We start from the raw sequence: 26,220 nt of genomic DNA, 5'->3' as shown, positions 1-26,220 counted from the left end.
ATATTATCTATGAGTATTTGTTCCCATTTTATGTTTTTTAAAAATATTGAAAGATTATTTTCTTATTTTTTCCTATTCTTTCAGGATATCTCTGAGACGTTCTCGTGCACTAGTAATCGTCTGAAAGTTACCGGTTTCTTGTAGAAAAAACAGGTGAACGTGTATTTCTCTGTGGTTATTATTCACAAAGTGAACGGTGCGAGCACCGCTGTACGGGATAATCGAAATATGCGCGAGGAAATCGAAGCTGCTTCCTTGCTCGCCCTCCCTTCTTCCCGCTGTTCTGCAGTAGTTTACTTTCTTTTGTGCCCTCCTTCCCTTCCACTTTTCCTCCCGCTCTCCTTGCGCCGTCTCCCGGATTTGCTCAGCTACGCTCCGTCCGGGTCTCATCCGCCTGCCTGCCGGCCTCCCTGTGTCGCGCCACGCCCCGGCCTTCCCTCGCTCCTAAACGGATTTCTGCCTCCCCCGTCGGCCCTGCCCCGGGCTGGCGCGGCCAGGAGGGCACTGGGCGGTCTGGGGCGCTGGGCAGGCGCGCTAGGACCCAGTGGGCCAGCGGATAGGCGGGCGCGGATCCCATGTGCTCCGGTCCCCTCCCCCTGCCTGCCTATCTCTATTGTCTGAGCGGCCCGGCAGCGGCGGCGGCGGCGGCAGCGGCCCGGGCAGGGATGCGCGGCTCGGGCAGCGCGCAGGCGAGCGTGCACGGCTGGCGGCGCTGATCGCTCGCCTGCCTCCCCACCCACGGCTCGAGTGCCGCGCTGCAGGCTGGCGGGGGACATGCGCCCCGCAGCGCCAGGCGCGGGGATCTGAGCGGGTCGGCTGCGGGAGAATGATGGGCTCCCGCCGCGCTGCCCCCCGGCTCCTGCTAGCCGTCGCGGCGGTTCTCCTGCGCGCCCCCAGAGGTGAGTGTTGGCTTGGCTGCGGGAGATGGGCAGCGGCCCCGATCCACCCCCCTCCTGCTTTTGCCCTGGGGGGAGGGCGAGGAGCAGAAGATCCGCGCGCGCTCTTTTGCCGCCGCGATTCGGACCTGGACCCAGGGGTCCCGCGTGATCTCTTGTTCCGAGAGGGGACGGTGGGGGGGGGGGTGTCTCCTGACCCTCCCCCTCCGAAACCGATGCCGTCCCCTCCCCGGGGTGACTTGTTGGTCGGTGACCCCTTGGAAATTGGGTTGGGAAAACTAAAATGCGTTCTCATGTGATCGCCATGGAAACAGTGAACACCTCTGCACGTCGGCGCTCTCTTTGTAGACTAAAAGGGTGGGATCCTCGCCTTTCCTCCCTCCCTCCTTGAACCACTCCGTGTAGAGTGCCCCACTCCGAACCCCACAGGCCCCCCCCATCCCTGTGCTTCGATCTTTGCGATGAGGGCTACCTGCTGCTGGAGCCTAGGGGCAAGACGGCTTCTCCCGGATTTATGTTGAAATGCAAATGAATCTTCCTAGGTCGGTTGCTGCTGTAATTCAATTAGCTTTGGTAGCAGCCCCCCCACCCCGCCTTTCATCAGGGCAAGATTAATCCCTACAGTGCATCTCTCCCCTGCCCCCCTCCCCATCTTTTCTGTAAGGTAGGCAGGCTACTTGCAAATGACTCAAGCCATAGAGCTGATGCCACGTCCCTTGGGAAGCTGAAGCTAATAAAAGTGTATCTTGAAGAAAGAGAGAGCAAGCCAGAACCTTACCTGTTCTGGCTGAGTCTCTCCCACCTCCTAAAACGTTCCACCTCATTCATCAATGTCACTCAGCCCTCTGAAAAGCTGTTTTCCTAACGTGGGTGCTGATGGTCATTTATTTCTAGATGCTCTAACCCTATTGCTGATCGCCGACTTTTATGCCTGTGATCATTTTAATTTCTTTCTCATTTTTCACAGTCACGATTTGCTGTGAGAATATGCCACCAGGGTTGTGTTTGTTTAAAAACTCCTCTACAGGTGACCAAGCGCTGCTGTAGATATTAGCAGCACTTTTAACGATGGTGCGTAGGCGGGAGTGTTTCTGAGACTGGATGTGCTTAAGACAGCATCATTGTTAAGGCAGAAGCATAATACATGTATAGACAAGCCTTCCCCAACCTGGTGTCCTCCAGAGGTGTTGGACTACAACAACAACCATCCGCAGCTAGCATAGCATGTGTAGTCTAAGACCGTAGCCAGTCATCCTTCCTGTGGTATAAATACGTATAAGACTTCGGGCGCATAAGCACTGCCTCCGGGTTCTCATGTTTGATCATCGTACTGCTGTGTGCCTGGCAGATTTAAGACCTACCTTTGGAGCCCTATGCACAGCATTTGAAGGAGAAATACTACCCAAGCTGCTCCCTTAATACTGGTGGTATTTGGTTGTGTTTATATACAGTATCCTCAACAGTTTCTCTGGGATGATTTTTTTGTTTGTTTCTTTGCCAGATAAGTAGTTTCCAATATTATTTTGCTCAAAGCAGTTCCAGGCTGGATCCTTGTTCCAGTCACAGAAAGGAGACGAAGCCCTGTGCTGGTTTGGGCTGAGGATGCTTCAGAGCTCAGTGTCAGCAGGGTCCATTTTACAGTGACGAATAAATCTTCCTGGTACTGTTCATTAAATGGGAGCTTATGGAGTAACCAGAAAACATTGTTATTGCCGAAATCTTAAAGTAAGTGTGTGTGTGTGTGTGTGTGTGAGAGAGAGAGAGAGAGATTGTTAGTAGTGCCTGCTTTTGATGTGGTTGCAAAACTGGTGGATGTTTTAATGGAGGGATACTGGGTTACACAAGATGGCATAAGAGAAGAAGAGGTTTTTATGGCAGAGAGAGAGAGAGAGAGAAATGCAGGGATATAGTAGGACAGCTTTCCCCAACCGGGCACCCTCCAGCTGTATTGGACTACAACTCCCATAATCCCCCAGCCAACTATAAGAGTCGTAGTCCAGTGCATCTGGAATGTGGCAGGTTGAGGTAGAACTTTGGGGGGGGTGGAGGACCCCCCTAGGCCTGTTTGGAGGGAGTTTGGTCAATCATAGAATGAAAAGGGGGGATGATATTTGGTTCATGTTGTCAAACTGATGAGGGGGAAATTGATGAAAGAAATAGTAATTAGCAGAGAAGGGAGCAGACATGACAGAGGTCACACCCTTGGGAAGCCAAATTTGTAAAGACCCCACTTATTTCCTGTCCGCTACCCCTTCCCCATTCTGGGACCTAAGGGGGCAGGGTGCGATGTCACAGTATCTCTCAGCCAGCTGCTCCTTCAGGGGGAACTTGTGTAACCCAGAGCCTGGGGGAGGCATGATAAAGGACCCCCCCCAGGCTCCACATCATTTCATGGATTCATTGTTCTGTGCGGTGGGGGCATTTGTTTGATTCTCTGCTTGTTTGCTGCTCTGCATGCATATCATGCAGAGGAGCAGGTGGGGATAGCAAAAGAACTCGGTTTATGGAGGCTGTATTATGGCCATAGATACGCAGCCTTGTGAGCGTGTGTATGCTAGTTTCATTGTTGGACAGAGTACTCCCCCACTATGCCAGCAGCTGCTAACATCAACATCATATCTTATCCTTGTCCAGCTAGTGTAATTGACAATAGGATTGTGCTGTCGGGGGGGGGGGGTGTTGAGATTCCCCCCCCCCTTTGGTTAAAAAGTGATTTTATAACTTAAGAAAACCACACAATTAAAATGCAGTTTCCCAATTCTTCATTAATAGTCTGCTGGCCCAACATTTTAAAAAGGTGTGCATGCTGGTCCAGAGTGGACCCAACATTTTTGGTTTTAAACAATAACAAAAGCGTAATGTCAAATCCAGCTTTTGAAAATTTGGGGGAAGTGTAGGTGTTTCTTATTTTTAAAAGAATTGATACATTTTTTTCATAAAATGTCCAGGGAAACTGAAATAAAGTTGTTTCTTTTATAAATTGTCTTTCTATCCAGATTTTTTTGACTAGCTCTGTTTTTCAGCTGTTTGCTCTTGGCACCTTTATGTATGTAGTGTGCTTGCCTGAGGGAATCTTATATCCCCTGCAGATTTCTTTTTGTGTCTGTGTTAACACATCCTTTGTACTACTGGATGGCGCACAATAATATTTTGGTTGGGCCTCTCCTAATTCCCTGAGCTTGGATGTTACAGGCACAGCAATAGGATTTGGAGAGAGAAAAATTACTCACCAGCTCCTTTCCAGGGACTTCTCTTGTTAGTCAGGTTGTAATCACCCAGATTCCTGAATCAAGTCTACTATCTTCAGTTTAGTTGCTCCACTGGTGTCTGAAATCTGAGCCCAGCACGACTCATGCTGACGCTTTTCCTGTTTAGCCTGGAGAAGGGAAGATCAAGGGGAGACGTGATAGTGGCCCTCAGATATCTGAAGGGCTGTGTCACGCGGAGGATGGAGCAGATGGAGTTCTCTGTTACTCCAGAGAACAGCACCAGAACCAGTGGGTGGAACTTGCAGGGAAGCAGATTTCGCCTAAACGTTAGGAGAGACTTCCTGATGGTATGAAATGTTCAGCAGTGGAACAGACTGCCTCAAGGGAGGTGTTGGGAGCTCCTTCACTGGAGGTATTTAAGCAGAGGACGGATGGCCATCTGTCGGAGCAGAAATGCTGTAGTTGCATGCTGTATTGCAGATCCTGCGTTGAGCAGGGCATTGGACTAGATTACTTCCAAGTTTCTTTGCAGCTCTGTGATTCTTAGCCAAGATCAGATCAGCCCTGGCCAATTCTAGCAGAGCAAGCGGTAGCATGGAAGGGAGATGGTGGTGCATTCAACATATGTGAGTCCACACATGCCCAGTGCTTCAGCCCACATTGGTGCCTGCCATGCCAAAGGTGGTAGTAGCTTCAGGCAGAAGCTCTGTGAGCTTGCCGAAAAATGGTATCTGGTTTTGCACTGTACCCTTATTTCTGGATGCAGGCAAGAGCACAGTAAGGCGTAGTGGTGACATGACTGTTTTGGTGCTTTTGCATTTACCCAGAAGCATAGGAAGGAGTCATCCTCTCCAACCCCCAAAAGCAGGAATGATATGTTGTGAGATGTGATGACCCCATATTGATATTGTATAGCATCCAGCGCTACAGTGTTTGCTAACACAAGCATGAAAGGGAATTTACAGTGAATTCAGGTGACAATGGGGTGAAATAAGTTGTCCTGCTCTATCTGGCCCTTGTTTGCAGTGCAATTGGATATGGAAAGTAGTGCTGCACAGTATGGCAGGTGCAGGGTCAAGGACACTAGCAAAGTGCGTCAAGTTCCCCAAAAGTGTCCTAGGCTGGTGCACCCTTGATGTTCGCAGTTGGTTTATGTAAAGTGACCTTCGAAGAACTAGCTGCACGTTGGGTTCCTACATGGGATACCGAGCTGGAATGGTATCATTATGCTGGATCTGGGTCAGGGAAATCTGTACTGAAGACTTCACCCAGCCAGGAAGCTCACTGAGTATCCTTGGCCAGGGCATGATCTCTCAGGTTAGCCCACCTTGCAGAACTGCTGTGAGAATAAAATGGGATAACACTGTATGCGGCAGCCTTGCCCAACCTGGAGCCCTTGAGATATGTTGGACTACAACTCCTAGAATCTCCCAGCCAGTTGGCTGTATACATCACGTTGGCCTCTGTGGAGGAACGGTGGGATACAAATATCACAAATTTAAAAACAGGCAGATTATTTTTGGCAGAGCATCTCAGCACACTATGATATTTGGATGATTGGGACTTCCATACATTTTTTTAAAAATGGGGTGGGGGAGTGAGATGCTTCCTGCTTAAAACCCCTTTTATCGCAGCACAATGGCCCATTTTTCTAGGGGGGCTAATAGCCTTGGCAGCAGTGCTTGAACTGCCCCCATGGATACAGGTGGACAGCTCTGCTTAGGTTGCTCCTGGAAGGCTTTCTTTGCCGCCGGAACAGCTGTAGTTGTCGTTACTTTTTAAGAGCTGCTGAAAAACAGTAGAACTCAAGACACCAGCCTTGAAAAGGTTCCTACTGGCTGAATCACAGAATATAATTCCCATGTCCTGGTGGACCACTGCAAATGTTTTCCCAGTGGACCATCTACTATACCAGAGGTCCCCAACCTTTTTGGACCTGTGGGCGCATTTGGGAATTTGAGAAACTGCTGTGGGTACCACCACAAAATGGCTCCCATAGAGGATATGGCTCACATAATGGCTGCCATGGCGACCTGGCCAGTCAAAAGAGATGTTGTGTGGGAGAAATAGCAAGGCTCAAGGCTGGGTGGAAGGGGGAAATGGGAAGTGTTGCTTCCTGGCCCACACAATCTTCTTCTGTTCACACAGACCTTTCCCCTTTGCTCTCTCTCCACTCCCAGCCTCTAGCCTCACTATTTCTCTCCCACAACCTCTTTCCTTGCTGTTTCTCTCCCTTCCCTACCCTAGTCTTCTTTCTCTCCCTTCCAAGCCCGTAGCCTTGCTCTTTTGCTCCCACTCACCTCTTTACCTTACTGTTTCTCCTTCCTCCTAGCCTCTAGCCTCACTATTTCTCTCCCCTCTTCCCTTTGCCGTCCTTTCTCTTCCTGCCCGCTGAACAGCTGATTAGCGGCAGTGTCAGGAACAGGAAGGAGAACCTGGTGCCCTAATGTTTCTCAGTTTTTTATTAAAAATTTTCTTTGAAGGGGGCAGGGGGTGGAGAACTGTGCAGGTGCCGCATTGGAGACCCCTGTACTATACAAACACACGTGCAGACACACAGATGGAGCACACCCTCCCCCTCAGACATCTTTAATGCTAGGAACATGTTCCCTTTTCCCCAGTTTTATAAGTCACAGAGCCTCTAATTAGGCTTCAGTTAATGAAAAACAACATCATTATAATTTTTAAACATTCTTTGGAAGCTGGAGAAATCCCAAATTAAAGCTAAACCCCCAAATTCATTTGAATACTTTTTTTTAATCAAAAGGATTGCAACTATAACAGAAAACCCACCTCAGAAAACCCACTTCCTTGCACACCCTACAACATTAAAATGGCTGCTTTGAAAAACCTGAAATCCCAGGTAGAACTCTGAGGTGTTGAGAGAAATATTAGCAGGCAGATCATAAGTTGAACTAGGTACATATGTCGATGGAGCTATGCCAGTTTACTCTGGTGAAGGCACCTGCAGAAAATCCCATAAAATAACCTACAGTTATATTTTTTGACTGGCACTTTTTTTAAAAAGGAATAATTTTTTGCAACCCATGAAGCAAATACCATTTCAGATTACACGACCTGATCACAACACCTTCAAGTCTTTGTTTTGTTTATTCTACGGGGCTGTCAGATCAAAACATTTTCAAAAAACCAAGAATAGAATGCAGTTGTGGTGTCCATTCTCTGGAGCTCTTGTATTTTGAAATAAGGGGCATTCATTGTGTTCGATGGAGCTTTTGTGTGAAATAAAGAACATCCCTTAAAATGATGTTATATCTGTTATCCCTAATCCCTGCTTTTTCTTGCTTAATTAATGCTGACGGGTCCTTTGCCACCTTCTGAGGACTACTTTTTATAAAGAAAAATCCTTTATAACATTGGTGTAGTTGATTGCTTCTTTCAGAAGTCTGACCTGATTATGGCTTATTAATTCTATGGAGAGCAATTGAAAGGAGGGCTTTCTTCTTTTTGCTGACTGTCAGTTCTTTGGCGATAGGCTACTATGGATGTGTGTTCCAAAGGGTTAAATGGTCAGACTAGAAATCCCGTTCTCTCTCAGCTACTTGGCTTTCATTCCCTTTTCTCATCTGATGTTGTGTTCATACCAATCTCTGAGTGCCCAGAGAATTCAGGGAAAGATGAGGTTTGAATTTCTAATGGAAAAAAGCAGAAATGCAAACACCTTTATATACACATATGCTCTCTTTCTCTCACACACACACGTGCGCGCGCACACACACACACCCCTCCCCAGGCCTTTCATGAACATCACAAAGGCAGAATTGCTAGCTCTAGGTACTCCTAATAATTGGATATGTCTTACAAAGGATATGATTTTTCTTTTACACTCCCATTCATATTTAATTTGTCTTGTACTTTTTAGATTGTTTAAATTTAATGTTTTCAAATCCTTTATTACAAAGGAACACTTTTCTCTTCCCAAAAAACTGCTAAGATTTCAGCAAAATAGCATTATGGCATTATTAAGACAGGCTTTAAAATGGCTTGTGGCACAATCCACCGGGCACCTTCCCTTAATCAAAAGCCCCATTGAAAACATCGAGAACTGCACAAGAACATAAGAACGTAAGAAGAGCCATGCTGGATCAGACCAAGGATCCATCTAGTCCAGTGTTCTGTTCGCACAGCGGCCAACCAGCTGCCGACCGGGAACCCACAAGCAGGGCATGAGCACAACAGCACCCTCCCACCCATGTTCCCCAGCACCTGGTATACACCATAGTGCTGTTGCATACTTTGCATACATTTCAGTGAGGCTAGCGCAGGACATCTTCCAGGTAGGTTGTTCCCTGGGATTGCTAATGCGCCAGTTTTTTAAAAAAGATATAAACTGAGTGCTATCATTTTGTATTATGTTCATGCCTAATATGCCTCAGATGAAACTAGAGGCAGCTGTCTGTAAACTGATAAACAGCCATATTGGGACAGACAGTCCCCTAGTCAAATGTGTTCACAGTCCATAGCCTTGGTACAATTCCATTTAGGCAGCAATCCCAGGCACACTTACCTGGGAGTATGTTCCACTGAACTCAGTGGGCCTTCCTTCTCTGAGCAGATAGGCATCTGATTGCATTGTTAAATGAATGGCTACCATATGCTAACTTCAATCTACAAGGGGAGAATGCCCTTGCTTTCTTATGTAGCCAAAACACCACCACCCATGCACCAGAGGGAGGCACCAGCAGACCCAGGAGAACCTGCAGGCTTCTGGCAGCACAAGAAACAAGAAACTAGTAGGCGGGGAGACCAAAAACAGCCCAGTGTGGGACTGAGAAAGCTCACTGGCCACAGAATACTGACTGAAAGGGGGTGGGGAGAGTGAAAAGCGGGTGGGAAGAGAGAGGAGTGGACTTGAGTATCCTTGAGGAAGGCAACATGTAGGAATTCTCCACACTTAACATTTTCTTGCAGGCTCCACTTATCGTCTTCATTTCAGTGTATTTGGGATTGTTATTAATAGTAACTTGCAATCTGGTGGAGTGGTACTTTTTGAAGTGTGGGCACCAGGGGAGGCTGGTGGCTCCAGGTTTGGTGGGGTGGAGATCCCATTTTGGGATCTCCCCTGGTGGGCACTCTTCATGACAGTTCCCATAGCCATGCCCCCAAGAGTCCAAAAATACAGGCAGCCCAGTTGATCCAGATCAACAAACCAGTTCTAGCAGTTTTCATCTCCACCAGGAGCAGGTCTTTGGTAAAGCTAATGGCCCATTCAAGACCAAGCCACCCCACAATCCTTTGCATTATAACAGGGAACAATATATTGTTGCTGGGAAAATTCCTTTCTCTCCCCTTACTGTGAGGATTGCAGCTAAGTGCAGAGGGAACAGGGGCGGTGGAGGGAGATGACATCGGTGTCCCTGCTAATAAAAAAGTCCCGGCGTTGCATCCCTGCAAGCCCTGGCACCACAGCCGGCAATACAGAAGGTTCCAGGTTCAGTCTCTGATCTCTCCTGTTAAAAGGGTCATAGGTAGCTGGGCTGAGCAATTCCTCTGTCTCTGGGATATTAGAGAGCCACTGCTAGTCCAACCTTTCCCAACTTGGTGCCCTCCAGATGTTTTGTACTATGGCTCCCATCAGCCAAAGCCAGCATTGCCAATGGAAAGTGATGGTGGGAGTTGTAGTCCAAAAAAGCTGGAGGACATCAGTTTGCCTACCCCAGTGTAGACAACACTAAGCCAAATGGACCAGTGACCCCACTTAAAGAAGCTTGATATGTTGTTCTATAGGTTTATACTTTTCACTTCATCTCCAACAAGCCTGGGTTTGGTATACAACTGGAGGGAAGCTAAACATCAGAATAAGGGTGCTTCCAGATGAGGCTTTTGTTGTGCAATGGCCCTGCTGCATCCCCAGAATGTAATGGAGGATCCAGATGATGTTGTCTTCCATTTGTAGTTCCTGCGTTTGTTTGTTTTTCTCACAGCTGCTTCTGTTTTGTTTTGTTTTTCTTACCAGAAAACTAAATCCATTGAGGGGGGAAAGACAGAAAAACTGCCCAATGCCCTTTGACTGGCAGAGCTTGCAGCTGCCACCCGGAAGCACCGCAAGTGTGTTTCCTGTCAACGTGGAACCCCATTGGCTGACTGCTGCTGATAGGACTGATGGGTGTTCTGCCTTTTGAGTAGCTTGCACATGAGTGGTCTTGGCATCAGCTTTTACTGGGGGTCTCAGTATGAGAAAGCATCCTATGGGCCTAATCACACACTTATTTGGGAATAAGCTCCACCGCGATAAATGGACTTGCTTCCAGAGCTGCCAACTAGCCATTTTAGGGGATTATTTGTTTGTTTGTTTGTTTGCAATATTTATATACCACTCCATATCAAAAGATTTCGGAGCGGTGAACAGTAAAGCTAAAAGAATAAAACATCATGTTAAAACAATTAAAACATTTTAAAAAGAAACAAGTTCTGATAAGAGCAAGTTTAATAAACCGTGGCTGGTCACTCAAGGAAGGCTTCCAGAAATAACAATGTCTTCAGGAGGCACCGGAAGCAACACAACGTTGGTGCCTGCCTGACCTCCAGAGGCAGGGAGTTCCGCAGGAAGGGGGCCACAACACTGAAGGCTCTCTTCCTGGTGGACTCCAACTGGGCCATGGATCCATGTGGAACCACCAGGAATCCTGGGCAGGCCCCAAATTTAGTCCCCGCTATGCATTGTCCAAGCCAGATAAATTTTGGAAGGGATGGGACAAAAAAAAAATCAACAGCCTTTATGTTCAGTAACTAAGACAGGCTTGGGTACATCTTGAGTGTGTGTGGGTGCAGGGAGGATACTTTAAAAATATTTCCCCTCTTGATATTGGGGACTTGGGGGGGGTTGGTTGGTTTCTTGGTGGCAGGCTGTGCATTTCCTCCCTCTTATCTGTGCCCTCTCTTCAGCTGTGCTTTGCACCCACATTGTCCACTCCTAATTAATGCTGTTGCTTACTTACTCACATATATATATTTTAGGAGTGGCTTGCTAGTCTGTGACGGTGAGTGAGAGCAAAGTATCTTCAGCAAGTTCTCATAGGGAACAGAAGGCACGGAGTTCGGTGGTCCTTTTTTTTTAGCAATCTTTTACTTTTCATGCCATGCAGTCGCTTAGGCTGTAATGTGAAGACGGGCACAAGTGGAGAAGGGCTTCTTAAAAGTTCCCTCTCATGTTGCTTTCCTCCTGAAAACCTACCTTCCCAGCTGCCTTTGCCCCCACTGAGGAAAAGAAAAGAGCTGAGGAAAGGAAAAGAGTGCTCTTGGAAATTTAAAGAGGAGGAGGATTTGGGGCAGGAAGACAACACAAGGAGAAAGGATTACGAAATCCCTCTCCTTCTGTGCCAATCTTCTTCAAATCTTAGCCTCCGAGGCTGCGTTGTTGAGAAGAAGAAAAACGTCTTTCTAAAAGGAGCAGTGAGACTTTTCATAATGTGTAATTCTGCCCCTGAGAGAGCTTGAAATCTAATCCACAGGGTGTGGGAAGCAAATAGGTTAGGAACCAAGAGTAAGAAGGCAGTGGGAAGCAAAATGAGGGTCCATTTCCTGAGTCTCTCCAAAGCATTGTATGAAATCTCAATAAGAATGGGGAGGAAAGAGCAGGTTTGCTGTCCACAGTCCCCAAAAATAACCTGATCTGTACCTTGACAGTTGTCTCTGTGGTACCTCCTCAGATATCTTAGACTAGGGATGGGCAGAAGGTAGATCTGGATCTACTAGTAGATATCTAGATGATTTGCTGTAGATCAGCTTGGATTTCCAACTCCTAGTTATTTAATTCCAGCAGCAACAAAATGACTTCTTGGGCCCCCTCCTTTCAAAATTATACTTGAAAAGAAGAAAGGTTGGAGTAACCCAGAGTGGATTTTGGTGTGGAGGGATTGTGAGCTCTATTCAGTTCAGGTAGAATCATAGGGTTGGAAGGGGCCTACAGGACCATCGAGTCCAACCCCCCTGCTCAGTGCAGGAAGCCTGATTCCCAGGAGGTTTCCTGTCCAAGTACTAACCAGGGCTGACCCTGCTTAGCTTCTAAGATCATAGTCGCTCCTCGCCACAGAGGTCACTTGGGCTACTCAACACTGGTCCTTTTGCACCAGTCTCTAGTTGATGGATCTCGGGGTTCTAGTGAAAAACAAAGCAGATCGTGCAAGCATGAAATCTGATCATCCCTGTCTTAGTCATAATGTACCTTGAAGGGCAGCTAACGAAACCACAGAGCTTAATTTACCAAATCAGTGAGATGGTTGGATCTGCTCAGCTGGGACTTAAAAATACTATATTAGATTCATTCAGAAATACAGGCTTCTTTAAAAAAAAAGAAAAAAAGTAGGACTTCTGTATTCTAGCTGCCACTCAAGCGTGAAGACATCCCGAGATGGGCTTTGGCAAGAGGTGGAGTATCAGTGCCTTGGGCTACAAATCTGTCTGATCCCATAAACAAAACTAGGTTGACTTATGTCTAACTGCCAAATGTCATGCATCTCACATTGCCATTCATGCATTTTCTGGTTCTGTGCATTTCAGTGCAACCTTTGTGGGTGTTTTAAAGAGACGTAAGAAGTTCTCCGTGAACCTCACAGTATTTAAGGACCTTTTCCTGACAATTAAAAAACCGTAATTTTTAGAAGTTGTACATTTTATGTGGACTGAGCAGTTTTTTAAATCATCTTTAGTGGTGGTGTCCTTGCGTTCAGGTTTATTGGATATAAATTATACGTGATATACTGTGATCTAACATATATCCTAATGGTGAACTCATTCCCTGCCAAAAGAGCACACACAAGAGGGAGGTATCAGCAGGCTTGGGGGCACCCCAAGGTTTGCAGGAGTACATTTAAAAAAATACCCTTTAAAGGTGATCTCCCCCCCCCCCCCGGCCCGCCCCAAGCCTAATGAGGATTGGGCATGCCCAGTGAGCACAGAATGCTGACTGACTGTTCTGGGTGAATAAGAACATAAGCAGAGCCCTGCTGGATCAGACCAAGGGTCCATCTAGTCCAGCATTCAGTTCACACAGTGGCCAACCAGCTGTTGACCAGGAACTCACAGGCAGGACATGAGTGCACCAACTGTAATGGAATATCCTAAAAGAGGGTGTGGCCGGCTGGAACTCTGTGCACTCCATAATACAACATTTTCTTTCACATTCCACTTGTTCAGTTTGCTTCTGAATTATTTGGAATATGATTTTAAAGGGCTTTTAAGCTATGGTTGCCAGATTTTTAATTGCTGCAAAAAATTGTACTAGCTCATCACTGGGAAGTCACATCAACCCCGATGATTATGGAATGGTTAATTAATGTTTTGAATATCATTGAGATGGGGAAGTTGATAAGTAAAATGCTTTAAAGGAATGGATTAAGATTTGCTGTGGAATTAGCCAAAGAATGGTTTCCATTTACTCTGTATTAGAATGTTCAGTGTAATAACGTGCAGCCGGAAACGCATTTTTTCTGTAAATTAATTCTGCTTTTCTTAAAAACTGTTTTTTCCCTTTAGTTCAAGCAATGATCCCCTGGCAATAAATCTCATCCCTGTTTAATGGAAAGGTGAGATAGCTGATGGGGTAGCCAGTTGCTGCATTTTTACTGTTTCAAAAATCAGGAGAGAAGTACGCTCCAGCACTGAAGAAGAGAAGCACACAACCTTTAAAAGCTGAATAAAATAATGTAATCAAGCAGAGGCTCACAAAATGGTATGGGACTTAAAAGAGTGGCATGTGTGTTCCTGGACTGAAGTGGTAGAGTGGAAGAAAAGGGGGTTCGTGGATAACGCTAAACTGCAGTTTAGCAGTATGTACAAGAGCAGAACGCAGTCCCAGTGAAGCCTTGGGCTTGCATGCTCCCCACACCACACCCCTCTCCACCATAAATCAGCAGTCAGTCTCAGTTTGCCTGATTCCTGGCTTCTTGTTTATGAACCAGGAATCATGGTTTAGAATACACTAGTCAGTTGCTAAACAAACCAGCTGCAAACCCTGGATTGTTTAGCTGGCTTGTTTAACAAACTAGAGGGGTTTTTTTGAACCATGATTCCTGGCTTCCATGTAACAACAAGCCAGGAATTGTCTAAAGCAACATGGAATCCTGTGTATTACGCCTCTTGGCCATGTGGGAGGAGGAGACAGAAGAGCACTTCACACATGTTCCTTTCTGTTTGTGCACAGAGCGCTAAACTGCAGGTGTAGTCAACCTGCCACCCCCCCGATGTTTTGTCTACAACTCCCATCATCCCTGACCATTGCCTCTGCTGGCTGGAGCTGATGGCAGTTGTAGTCCCAAACATCAGGAGGGCACCAGATTGCCTACCCCTACGTGTGAACAGAGTCTGAGACACTAAAGAGGTAAAGAATATATGCATACATGTGCGTACACACATACACCTTGAACAAATCTATAGGTAACCAAATGGTTCAAGCATGGTGGAAGGACTTGTGTAATAACATGGCAGCCACTATCAAATAGCTTACCAGGATAACTTCCAAGTTCACAATTGCACTGGGTCCTTGATCCAGGACCTGAGGCTGGAACCCATGAGCTTGGGCTTCAGTTCCTGGTTCTGACAAGATGAAATGCCCTGATGATCTTCGGAAGTTCACTGCCTTTACTTCACCTTTTCTCATAGCTACTCAGAGAAGGATTGAGTAGTGTGTGTGTGTGTGTGTGTGTGTGTGTGGCATGGGGAAGAGGACACATGCCCAGTGTTGATGAACATCATTTTCCTGTCTGCAGTGGGCTGTGAATCTGACCCCCCGGATGTGGTATACCTACCAGCTGAACTCAAGGTGCTCAATGGTCCAGAGTATTTCCGCCTTCAGCGTGCAGATCGTTACTCGCCAGGAAATGCCTCCCTCAGCTCTCGCTCTGAGACCTTCCTCTTCCTCCACCGGCGACTCACAGGAAAGCCCACCATCCGAGCTACCTACCCGCCGTTCACTGCCCAGCAGGTAATCATTCCGCATAGCCATGGATGGAAGCTCCTCAGTTAGTGTCAGAAATGGAGCAGAACTCCCTTGATTTCTTCTCTGAGGTGCCTCAGCACAGAGCTCAGAATTTCTGTCTTCCTCAGGTAGTACCAGCTGATGACTCCCAATTCACAGACCCCTCTGCTGCCTGGGACATTCGGGCTGTCTCCATTGAGGGCACAGCGTCTCCTTACGAGCCATACGCCAGGGTCCTCTTCCACCTCCAAGGGCAGGACTGGGTGTCGGGACAGCAGGCCCTCCCATGCGTCACGCTACATGCCTTCCACCAGGCCCAGGTGGTTCACCGGGCCTGCCACCTCCAGGTTGGTACATAAGATGCCACTCCCAGGAATAGTTCTTCTGCTTGTGGAGTGATTGGGTACATGACCCTGAGATGTCACAGGAGGTGAACTCTACATCCTATAGGGCCAGTGACGACAGGTCACTCGGTAAGCATTCTGTTCAAGGAGGTGGAAGCAAATATTGACAGAGTAGGGCATGCACAAGCCGCCCGGGGACATTATGTGGATTTCCTCCCTTGGAAATTTTTCCAGCAGATAATGGAGAAACAGCTGTCTGATATGGCTTAAGCCTAAGAAGCCGTGATATTCCAGGTGGTAGGACCCATGAGGTTTCACTCAGCACTGTGATTCTAGAGCAGGGCTGGGCAGTGTTTCAACAACAGAGTTCCTGTTCTTGTAATGATTGCATAGAGTAATAAGTTTTAGAAGGGGCAGCTTGTCACGTCTTCATCTCCAGAGATGAGAAAAGCAGCACTTTCCAAAATTCCTTGTCCTACACCACTGTTAAATATGAACAGGACCCCTGTTTTCAGTTGTATGGTTATTTCTATTGCATCAAAAGCAATACTTTGCTTAATATGAAACTCTTTGCTTCCAGTACTGGAAAACACATTTTTTCATAGAAATATGAACTGAGAGTTGTCTGAGTTCTTCTAAATGTCTGTGGGAGGGAAACATTTCCTTTTTCAAAACACCCAGGGTTTTTCTTTTCTTCCACTCCCCACCCCCATTCATCAAAATAAGGAAACAGCTAACAAACTCCCTGTCACAATGTCAGTTCAGAATTGATGTTACAATTTTCACAGGGTTTTTTTAGGAAGAAAACCAAAATGTCAGCCCGCTGTGGCCCGCTAAGCAGGTGTGGGCTTCTGTAGGAAGCTTCCACAAGGCTTCACACACTGGGATATGCACAAATCCCACTTCTGCACATTACTTGAAAGTACAACACTCAGTTGCATGAGTGACTCGCGCCTCTGCTTTTCAGTGTTTCCTGTAATGTGTGGCACTTGTATGGAGAGGGAGTGTGCATATTCTGTTCTCCAATGCCGTCTCTTGCTGTTGGGGAGTGTGTAGGTGACACTTACAGTCACCGCTCTGGTCCTGCTCAAATCAGGGGGGTTTAGGACACAACTTGTAAAAGGCTGCAGAATGTCAGCCATTTAACTCGGCCTTCCCTGCAGCCTATGCGCTCCCTTCCCCAAGCCTCTTGTCAGTGTCCTGCGGCAACTGGGTAAGTGGTCTACAACATCTCCATTTAGGCCACCACAGAGCTCTCTCAGCACCACCAAGCCAGGTGTATGGCTGGTCAGATCTGCCTTTTGTGCCGGGGGCCTGGTAATGTCAGAGTGAGCCTGATGTTTCTCTTGACATTTCTGCCGCTTGCTGATCTCATTCTGCTTACAACTAATGCTTCAAAACAGAAGTGACGCAGTCCCTGCCAAGGCAGCTTATGGCCTACAGCCGGGGGTGGGGATTAGGAATGTGTAGCAGACATGGACTGTGGTAGCAAGGGGAACGGAAGGCTAGGGTGGTCCAAGAAAGCTTTGCCAGAGAAGCAGGTCATGCCAGTGGAGGCTGGTGGCTCCGATGTCAGTGTGGCAGTGAATCAGCTCTGGGTTTCAGTCAGAACTCTAAAGGAACTATCCAAAGTTCCAACTGTCCTGTTTCAACGCTGGCAAGGGCCTTTGGGCAAGGCACAGATAGTCCCAGGAGCAGCAGCGAGAGAGCAACCAGTTCAGTCCAGGGTCACGCACAGGAATTCCAGGAAGGTTTTGCAGGCCCAGGAAGGGGCGACGTCAATGCACTCCAAAGGTCAGTTCACAAACGTCAGTTTTATCAAGCATCAAAGCCGGTCAGAGGGTGTCTGAAAGCGTCATGCAGGTGCGTAGCCGAGTGTCTAGGAGCCTGTCAGGTCTGGTGTCTTGGAACACAAAGCCAAGGTTAAGGCGCTGTTGTTCGCAGCAGAGAGGTGGCGTTGGCTGGGCTGATTTATAGATGGTTGTTAATCAGGACAGCTGACTAATTAGGTCAGTGTGTTGCTTTAATGGAGGCCCCACGCTGTGACTTCCTCATGTTCTTTTGCTGCTTGCATCTGATTCTACGCCATTCAGAGGGATGGATTATCTCAGGCTTTGCTTCCAGCATTTGGGGGAATTCAGGAACTGTTCGAGAGGGACCAGGTTGCTCCTGTAATGTTTCCAGGGGAAAACTGTCAGCCAAGGCAGTATTCCTTGTTTAGCCCATTGTTCCAGCTTTCCCGCTCCTCTTCTTCCTCAGGCGAATCCTCCTCCAGGTAGGGCATGACACTGACTGAAACCCAGAACAGATGCACTGCCCCTCTGAGCTCCTGCCTGAGCTCCTGGAGAGCCACCTCCAGTCAGGGTAAGCAGTACTGGGCTGGATCAACCAGTGGCCTTACTCAGTATAGGTTCTTCATATATCTTGAAGGGAGACTCGGAAGGGGGAAGTGGTTTGACTCTCTCTACTTTTCTTGACCAGGCACCACTGGGAGTGTGTGTTGTGGAACTTGAGCTCCCCCCTCGTTGGTTCTCTCCTCCACCCACCACCAGCCAGCGCAAACTGGGAGATTCTACCCTCACTCCTCTACGGGCTGAGCTGTACTATACCCTGGAGCCCACGCTGCCTGGGAAAGCACCTCGTGAGTGCCCCCACGTGCGGACCCAGGAAAGGCCACGTCCGGGCACGGAGGGCTCCAGGGAGCGGCTGCACTACGTGGGCCCTGTCGATATCCGGGTGATGAGCCCGCCGCGGCGCCAGGAAGTGCGGCTGGATGACAACGTGATGGTTCGAGTCCCTGACATGGCCCTACGCCCCGGAAAGCTCTTCACAGCCACCCTTATCCTGCAGCAGAACTTCACAGCTGATCTGCTGACACTCCGGTGAGCTAACAGGAGCCAGGCTGTCAGTGCTTTGGGATTCCCATCATCATTTGCTAATTCAGATGCATGACAGAGGAATTTCAGTCCTTTGCTCCTGTGTTTCATGGTTATATCTGATGCCTGAATGTCTTTATTGTACATTGCCCTGGGCATCTGGTGGGTGGATAGTGTGATTTGAGGCTGAGAGAGAGTGGCTTGCCCAAGGCGATCTAGTGAGTTCATGGCAGAGGTGAGATTCAAACAGGGACTTCTGGATTCATAGCTCAGTCTTTTAGCCACTGTGCTACACCAGGTTTCTGATGCAGGCATTCCTCAAACTAAGCCTTGGGGTGCTCATTCCTCCAGAGGCTAACCTGGCTCACCCTGGCTTAGCACCTGGGCTCTTGTGGGGTTGTTCTACTGACCTCCCCTTGTCTGCATGGCTGCTTTACATTTCAGAATCAAGGTGAAGAAAGGGCTACAGGTTCTGGCTGCTCGCCCCACCAGGCCAGAGGCTTGGACTGCAAAGCTGGACAAGTTCAAGGGTGCCAAGCACCACACCGCTCTGGTCACTTGTCGCCGTTCCATTGGCAGTGGGTTGGACTGGAGGTAGGTCATCATGGGACCTCCCTAGGATTGGGTGTCCTACTTGGTTCAGCAGACCCAAGCAGCTCAACTAGGGATGAGGCACCATGCAACGTCTGTATGAGCTCATTCAGTGGGGGCACTTGCATGGGGTGGCTTTCCTTGGAAGGAGCACCCATATAGCCAAGAAGACACTAGTATAGCCAGGACTCTGTTGTTGCTGCTGTTGTTTTCCCGCTCCCAGGCAATTCAGATTCTTCACCAAGAGAAGCTGAATTCTGCAACTCACATAAATTATGGAATCCGAGCAAATTTGCACAAATCCTTATTTTGCATAATGTGTTCAGCCATCTGGACTGTTTGGCATAACTCCAGTGGATAGCCACCGCTGTTCTGACTGGCTCACCTTTCACCTCCTCTCTCTGATGAAGAGGGATGGGGATAGCCTAGCCACTGTGATCCACAGATTAGTAACCACAAGATTGGATTACTCATTGCTGTAATGTGTTCTACGTGGGGCTGCCCTTAAGGCTGGTTCAGAAGCTGCAGCTAATACAGAATACAGCAGCTAGGTTAATAACTGGTGCACCTTACTGCAAACATATGCCTGTGCTAAAGGATCTATATTAACTCCCAGTCTGCCACTGAGCTAGGTTTAAGGTGTTGGTACTAATATACAAAGCCCTATACAAGTCAGGAACAGGATATCTCATAGAATCATAGAATAGTAGGGTTGGAAGGGGCCTACAAGACCATCAAGTCCAACCCCCTGCTCAATGCAGGAATCTAAGTCAGAGCATCCCCGACAGATGGCTGTCCAGCCACATCTTGAATGCCTCCAGTGTGGGAGAGCCCACAACCTCCCTAGGTAATTGGTTCCATTGTCGTATTGCTCTTACAGTCAGGATGGTTTTCAAGGAATGTCTCCCCCTGTACAAACCTCTGAAGCCATTATGGTCTTCAGAACATTCATGATGATGATGATGGAAATTAGTGAAGAGAGCCTGAGACAGAACAGCACAGTAGCAAATACTGCGAAAGTGGAACCCCCCAAACCTTGGCCAGCTGATCCCACTAGGAAAGGATCTGAACTCTATTTCATTGGGCCACTCTGATTGGTCCAGACTCTCTGGGGTTGTTCGCACATCACAGTGGCATTTTGTGGCACATTGTGGGTTAATTAACATTGTGGGTTAATTAACCCACAATTTGCGGGGACACACACTGTGTGTGAACTGCTTCTGTTTTCTATAAACAACCTGTGATTAGAGGCATGATTGGAGGTTGTCAACATACCATGTGAACCCAGACCGATGGGTTGTTTGAGGGCTAAACAACCCAGCAGATATCCCAACAACAAACCATGAGTTAGCTGCTGTTGTTTTTTTTTAGCCCCTAGAACCCATCAGTCTGAGTTCGCACATCATGCAGGCAGGTTGTTTATGCAAAGTGGAAGCAGCTTGCAGGCGGTGTTTGTCTCTGTGAATTGTGGGTTAAATAGCCCACAATTTCCCACTGTGACATGGGAAATAGGCAATTGGTTCCATTGTCATATTGCTCTAACAGTCAGCAAGTTTTTCCTGATGTTCAGCCAGAATCTGGCTTCCTGTAACTTGAGCCCATTATTCCGTGTCCTGCACTCTGGGATGATCAAGAAGAGATCCTGGCCTTCCTCTCTATGACAACCTTTCAAGTACTTGAAGAGCGCTATCATATCTCCCCTCAGTCTTCTCTTCTCAAGGCTAAACATGCCCAGTTCTTTCAGTCTCTCTTCAGAGGGCTTTGTTTCCAGTCCCAAGATCATCTTTGTTGCCCTCCTCTGAACCCTCTCCAGTTTGTCTGCATCCTTCTTAAAGTGTGGTGCCCAGAACTGGACACAGTACTCCAGATGAGGCCTAACCAGTGCTGAGTAGAGGGGAACTAGTACTTCTCGGGATTTTGAAGCTATGCTTCTATTAATGCAGCCCAAAAGAGCATTTGCCTTTTTTGCAGCCACATCACATTGTTGGCCCAGATTCAGCTTGTGATCGACAACAGTTCCAAGATCCTTCTCGCTTGTAGTGTTGTTGAGCCACGTATCCCCCATCTTGTAACTGTGCATTTGGTTTCTTTTTCCTAGGTGCAGAACTTGGCATTTCTCCCTATGAAATGTCATTCTGTTGTTTTCTGCCCAGCGCTCCAGTCTATCCAGATCACTTTGAATTTTCTTTCTGTCTTCCAAAGTATTAGCTATCCCGCCCAATTTTGTGTCATCTGCAGATTTGATCAGCATTCCCTGCACCTCCTCCTCCAAGTCATTAATACAAATGTTGAAGAGCACTGGGCCCAGGACTGAGCCCTGCGGTACCCCACTCGTTACCTCTCCCCAGTTTGAGGAGATCCCATTGATAAGCACTGTTCGAGTCCGATTCTGTAGCCAACTGTGGATCCACCAGATCGTTGTTTCATCTAGCCCACTTTGAGCTAGTTTGCTCATCAGGATATCGTGGGGCACTTTGTCGAAAGCTTTGCTGAAGTTGAGGTATATGATTTCTACAGCATTCCCACGGTCCACAAGGGAGGTGACTTGATCAAAAAATGAGATCAGATTCATCTGGCAGGACTTGTTTTTGACAAATCCATGTTGGCTTTGAGTAATCATGGCATTGTTTTCAAGGTGCTTCCAGATGGATTGCTTTATCATCTGTTCCAGAATTTTCCCAGGGATTGATGTTAGACTGACTGGTCTGTAGTTCCCAGGTTCCTCCTTTTTGCCCTTTTTGAAGATAGGGATAACATTAGCCCTCCTCCAGTCATCTGGCACTTCCCCCGTCCTCCATGATTTCTCAAAGAGAATAGACAGCGGTTCTGAGAGTTCTTCTGCCAGTTCCTTTATGACTCTAGGATGCAGTTCATCTGGCCCTGGAGATTTGAACTCATTCAAAGTAATTAGGTGTTCCTTGACCATATGCCTATCGATCTCAAACTGCAATCCTGCCCCTTCAGCCTGTACTTCGCCTTTGCCAGGGGAGTCATAGACCTTCTTTTGGGAGAAGACTGAGCCAAAGTAGGAATTGAGCACCTCTGCCTTTTCTTTGTCATCTGTTATCGTTTTGCCATCCTTATTTAATAGCTGAACAACCATTTCTTTCCTCTGCCTTTTACTATGCATGTAGCTGAAGAAAGCCTTTTTGTTGTTTTTTGCATCCCTCGCTAACCTCAGCTTGTTCTCAGCTTTAGCCTTCCTGACACCATCCCTGCAATTCTGTGCTACCTGCCTGTACTCATCCTTTGTTACTTGGCCTTCTTTACACTTCCTATATGTGTCCTTTTTTGTTTTCAGGTCATCCCTAAGCTTTTTGTGAAGCCACATTGGCTTCTTCTGTTGTCTTCCACCTTTTCTTCTTGTTGGAATTGTTTGTAATTGTGCCTTGAGAATTTCCTTTTTTAAAAGCTCCCACCCATCTTGGACTCTTTTTCTTGTTAGCATCACTTGCCATGGGACCTTACTGATCATTGTTCTGAGTTTATTAAAATCAGCTTTCCTAAAATCCAGGGTACGCGTTTGACTACACTCGGCTTTTGCTTCCCTTAGAACCAAGAACTCAAGTACAGCCTGGTCACTTTCCCCCAGAGTTCCTGTAACTGCTACTTTATCCACTAAGGCATCTCTGTTGGTTAGGATCAAGTCAAGGATAGCCGATCCTCTAGTTCCTTCCTCTACTTTCTGTAGGAGGAAGTTATCCACCACACAAGTCAGGAATTTCCTGGAGGGGCCATGTTTTGCAGAATTTAAAAAAGTAAAAAGGTAAAGGTGTCCCCAACCAGTCGTGTCCGACTCTAGGGTGCGGTGCTCATCCCCGTTTCTAAGCCGAAGAGCCAGCGCTGTCCGAAGACACTTCCATGGTCATGTGGCTGGCATGACTGAACACCGAGGTGCATGGAACGCTGTTACCTTTCCCGCCGAGGCGGTACCTATTTATCTACTTGCAATTTCTTGCTTTCGAACTGCTAGGTTGGCAGAAGCTGGGACTGAAGACGGGAGCTCACTCCATCACGCAGCACTCAGGTCTCGAACTGCTGACCTGCCGACCTTCCAGTCTGCAGTTCAGCGTCTTAACCACTAAGCCACCGCGGCCCCTTTTGCAGAATTTGTCTCCCAACAAATATCGGGGAAATTGAAGTCCCCCATTACTACTACATCATGCTTCCTTAAAACATTGGCTATTTGCTTTTCAAAAGTTTCATCCTCGTCTTCTCCTTGATTGGGTGGCCGGTAGTAGATTCCGACCACCAGGTTCCTTTTATTCTTTGCTCCATTTATTTTGATCCAGATGCTCTCGATGGGGCTACCAAGCTCATCCTCCTGTATTTCTGTGCAGAGATATGTATTTTTCACATACAGTGCAACCCCACCTCCCTTTCTGTTCCTCCTGTTCTTTTTGAACAAGTTATATCCTTCAATTGCTGTATTCCAGTCATGAGAGTCATCCCACCAAGTCTCAGTTATACCTATCAAGTCATAATTTCCCTCCTGTATTAAGAGTTCAAGTTCGTTCTGTTTGTTTCCCATACTCTGGGCATTAATATATAGACATCGCAGACCATGTGCTGCATAGTCTGGCTTTCTTCCTACATGTGTCTGAAGGCTATTATTGGGTGCTATCAGAGCTGTTCTCTCCATTGCAGTGCATGCGCCTACGTCCATTGTTATCCCCAACATTACATCTCCCTTCCCCGTAGGATTCAGTTTAAAGCCCTCCTGATAAAATTCTTCATGCTGTGGCCAAACACATTCTTCCCATCCTTTGTGAGGTGCAACCTGTCCCTTGCCAACAGCCCATTTTCCAGGAAGTATAGGCCATGGTCCCAGAATCCAAATCTCTCTCATCGGCACCACCTTCGTAGCCAGCCATTCACCCCGAGTATTTTTCTTTCCCTTTCTATCCCTCTTTTAACTACTGGAAGGATGAATGAGAAAACTATCTGGGCCCCAAAGTTCTTGAGTTTCCTTCCCAAAGCTTCAAAGTCTGACGTGATTTCTTCGTAGCTCCACTTGGTGGTATCATTTGTTCCCACATGGATGAGAAGAAAGGGATACCTGTCAGTGAGCTTTATGAGTGCAGGCAACCTTTCAGTCATGTCTCTAATCCATCCTCCCGGGAGACAACATACCTGGCAAGTCCACAGGTCTTCACGACATACTTGGGTCTCAATCCCACGCAGCAAGGAGTCTCCCACTACTATCACTCTTCTCTTCTTGTTGTTGTAGGCCTGGGTTTCATCGTCTCTGTTTGACTGACCTTCAGCCTCTTGCTCACTCTCATGTAGGTTCCCCTGTGATTCTTCCTCTGCAGGCTGTCCTCCGCAAGTACCTGGAATCGGTTCCACAGCTCCACTGCTTCCACTGGTACAGAGTGGCGTCTAGTTCTTCTTCTCCCAAATGTCACCCTTTTCCAAGGAGTAGCCTCTACTCCATTTTTCTTCACCTCAGCATTTCCCACTGCCTCATCTTGCTGTTGCTCTTCAAGCTTCTGGTCTTCCCTTTGCTGCTGTAGTTCCCCCATTCTGTCCAAGAACTCTTCGTGTTCTGTTATTCCCCGGAGGGTTGACAGTCGCCGCTCCAGTCCACTTACTTTTTCTTCCAGCAGCGTGATCAACTTGCACTTGTTGCAGGTGTAGGCCATGTTGTTCTCAGGCAAGAAAACAAACATTGCACACATCTTGCAGGTCACCACCACTGGAGAGTCTTGTCCTTCCATTGCCTCTTTTCCCTTTTTGTGTCTAGCTTTGTGATTGCTCTAGACTAGCCTGTGCCTGTGCCTGCTCCTCTACTCACTAGAGGTTAAAAGCAGAGTCCCACTGGTGTGGAAGTGTGTGTTACAAGACAAATAAATGAAAAAAAGTTAGTTAAAAAATTAAATTAAATTAAAAAATGGAAAAAAATAAAATAAATGTTAGGGGCCTCCCCCTTGACCTCCACTGCAGAACTCCCCTGGCCAACTCCTGTTTGCTCCCCCTGTCCGCTCGCTCTGGTCGCTCGCTCTCTGGGAGCTTGCTTGCTTCTGTAGTCCCTGGACCAGCTGGAGCAGCTTGCTCTGCTCTGCTCTGCTCAGCTGGGAGGCGGGAAACAGACTGAAGCTTCCCGCCCACTCAGCTGCTGAGAGTACTCAGACCACACACACCCAATTCAGTTGGAGCTCTCAGAAGCCCCTGGTGAGCTCACAGCCACTCAGAAGGATAAAGGGCAGCCCCCTGGGCTTCCTGCAGCCCACTTACCTCATAAAATGTATTTATTTATTGATTTACTAACTAACTAACATTACATTTCTATACCACCCAATAACCAGTGCTCTCTGGGCAATTCATAAAAGTTAAATGAAACACTGATAACCATCAAATCATATAAGAACTGAAAACATAACCAAAGAGACAGCAGCAAATAAATATGCAGTTGGATTCCAGAGGCCAGGCCAAAAGCCTGTGGGAATAAAAATATTTTTCAAGTTGGGGCAGAAAACCAAGAAAGACAGGGTTAGACAGATCTCCCTGGGCAGGGAGTTCCACCTCCTGGGCACCACAACAGAAAAGGACCTTTGCCTTGTTCCCACCTACTGTGCTTCTGGTAGTATCAGGACACCCTGAAAGGCCTTTCTTAGTTGAACGGGCACAATCACAGGTGAGAACTTTCTCCATGGGTGGCTGATAGAGGGGTTAGTTCCTCATCTCCCAGAATCCAGACAATCTGACTGGATATGCAAAGCTTTTTAGTACTGAGAGAGTTGTTGATGAGGAAGGAAGGAAGGGAAAATCTGGCAGGAGAGCAGCCAGTTGTTCAATGCTGGTTGAAAGTATCCCAAACACCTCAATTCAGTGGTGCCCAACCAGCCCCTGCCAGCCTTTCTCACTGGGAAAGGCTGGTGGGGAGAGTGACCAGTTGCACAACACTGGTTGGAGGCACCCTGATTGCTTCCACCCACTCATCATAGAATCATAGAATAGTAGGGTTGGAAGGGGCCTACAAGGCCATCGAGTCCAACCCCCTGCTCAATGCAGGAATCCAAGTCAGAGCATCCCTGACAAATGGCTGTCCAGCCTCGTCTTAAAGGCCTCCAGTGTGGGAGAGCCCACCACCTCCCCAGGTAATTGGTTCCATTGCCGTATTGCTCTGACACTCAGGAAGTTTTTCCTGATGTTCAGCCGGAATCTGGCTTCCTGTAACTTGAGCCCATTATTCCGTGTCCTGCACTCTGGGATGATCAAGAAGAGATCCTGGCCTTCTTCTCTGTGACAACCTTTCAAGTACTTGAAGAGTGCTATCATATCTCCCCTCAGTCTTCTCTTCTCAAGGCTAAACATGCCCAGTTCTTTCAGTCTCTCTTCATAGGGCTTTGTTTCCAGTCCCAAGAT

General features: G+C 47.5%; 1 protein-coding gene across 2 annotated transcripts in view; it reads left to right on the top strand.

Annotated features, from left to right (window-relative positions):
- Window positions 1-440: 440 nt before the first annotated feature.
- TMEM132A (transmembrane protein 132A) overlaps window positions 441-26,220 on the top strand; it is a 33,644-nt gene continuing 7,864 nt past the window's right edge. Inside the window, exons 1-5 of one of the 2 annotated variants that reach the window (XM_084859237.1) lie at window positions 441-899; window positions 14,833-15,047; window positions 15,170-15,388; window positions 17,867-18,267; window positions 18,706-18,855. In XM_084859237.1, coding sequence (XP_084715363.1) covers window positions 827-899; window positions 14,833-15,047; window positions 15,170-15,388; window positions 17,867-18,267; window positions 18,706-18,855 — 1,058 coding nt within the window. In that variant the 5' untranslated portion in view covers window positions 441-826. The remainder of the gene's footprint in view (window positions 900-14,832; window positions 15,048-15,169; window positions 15,389-17,866; window positions 18,268-18,705; window positions 18,856-26,220) is intronic. The other variant, XM_084859246.1, reaches the window with a different exon arrangement.

Source organism: Heloderma suspectum, chromosome 1 (assembly GCF_057233095.1).
Source record: "Heloderma suspectum isolate Gila_16-S chromosome 1, 16-S_ref, whole genome shotgun sequence".
In the NCBI taxonomy this organism is placed as follows: Eukaryota; Metazoa; Chordata; class Lepidosauria; order Squamata; family Helodermatidae; genus Heloderma; species Heloderma suspectum.
This window is presented reverse-complemented; position numbering and strand designations above follow the sequence as displayed.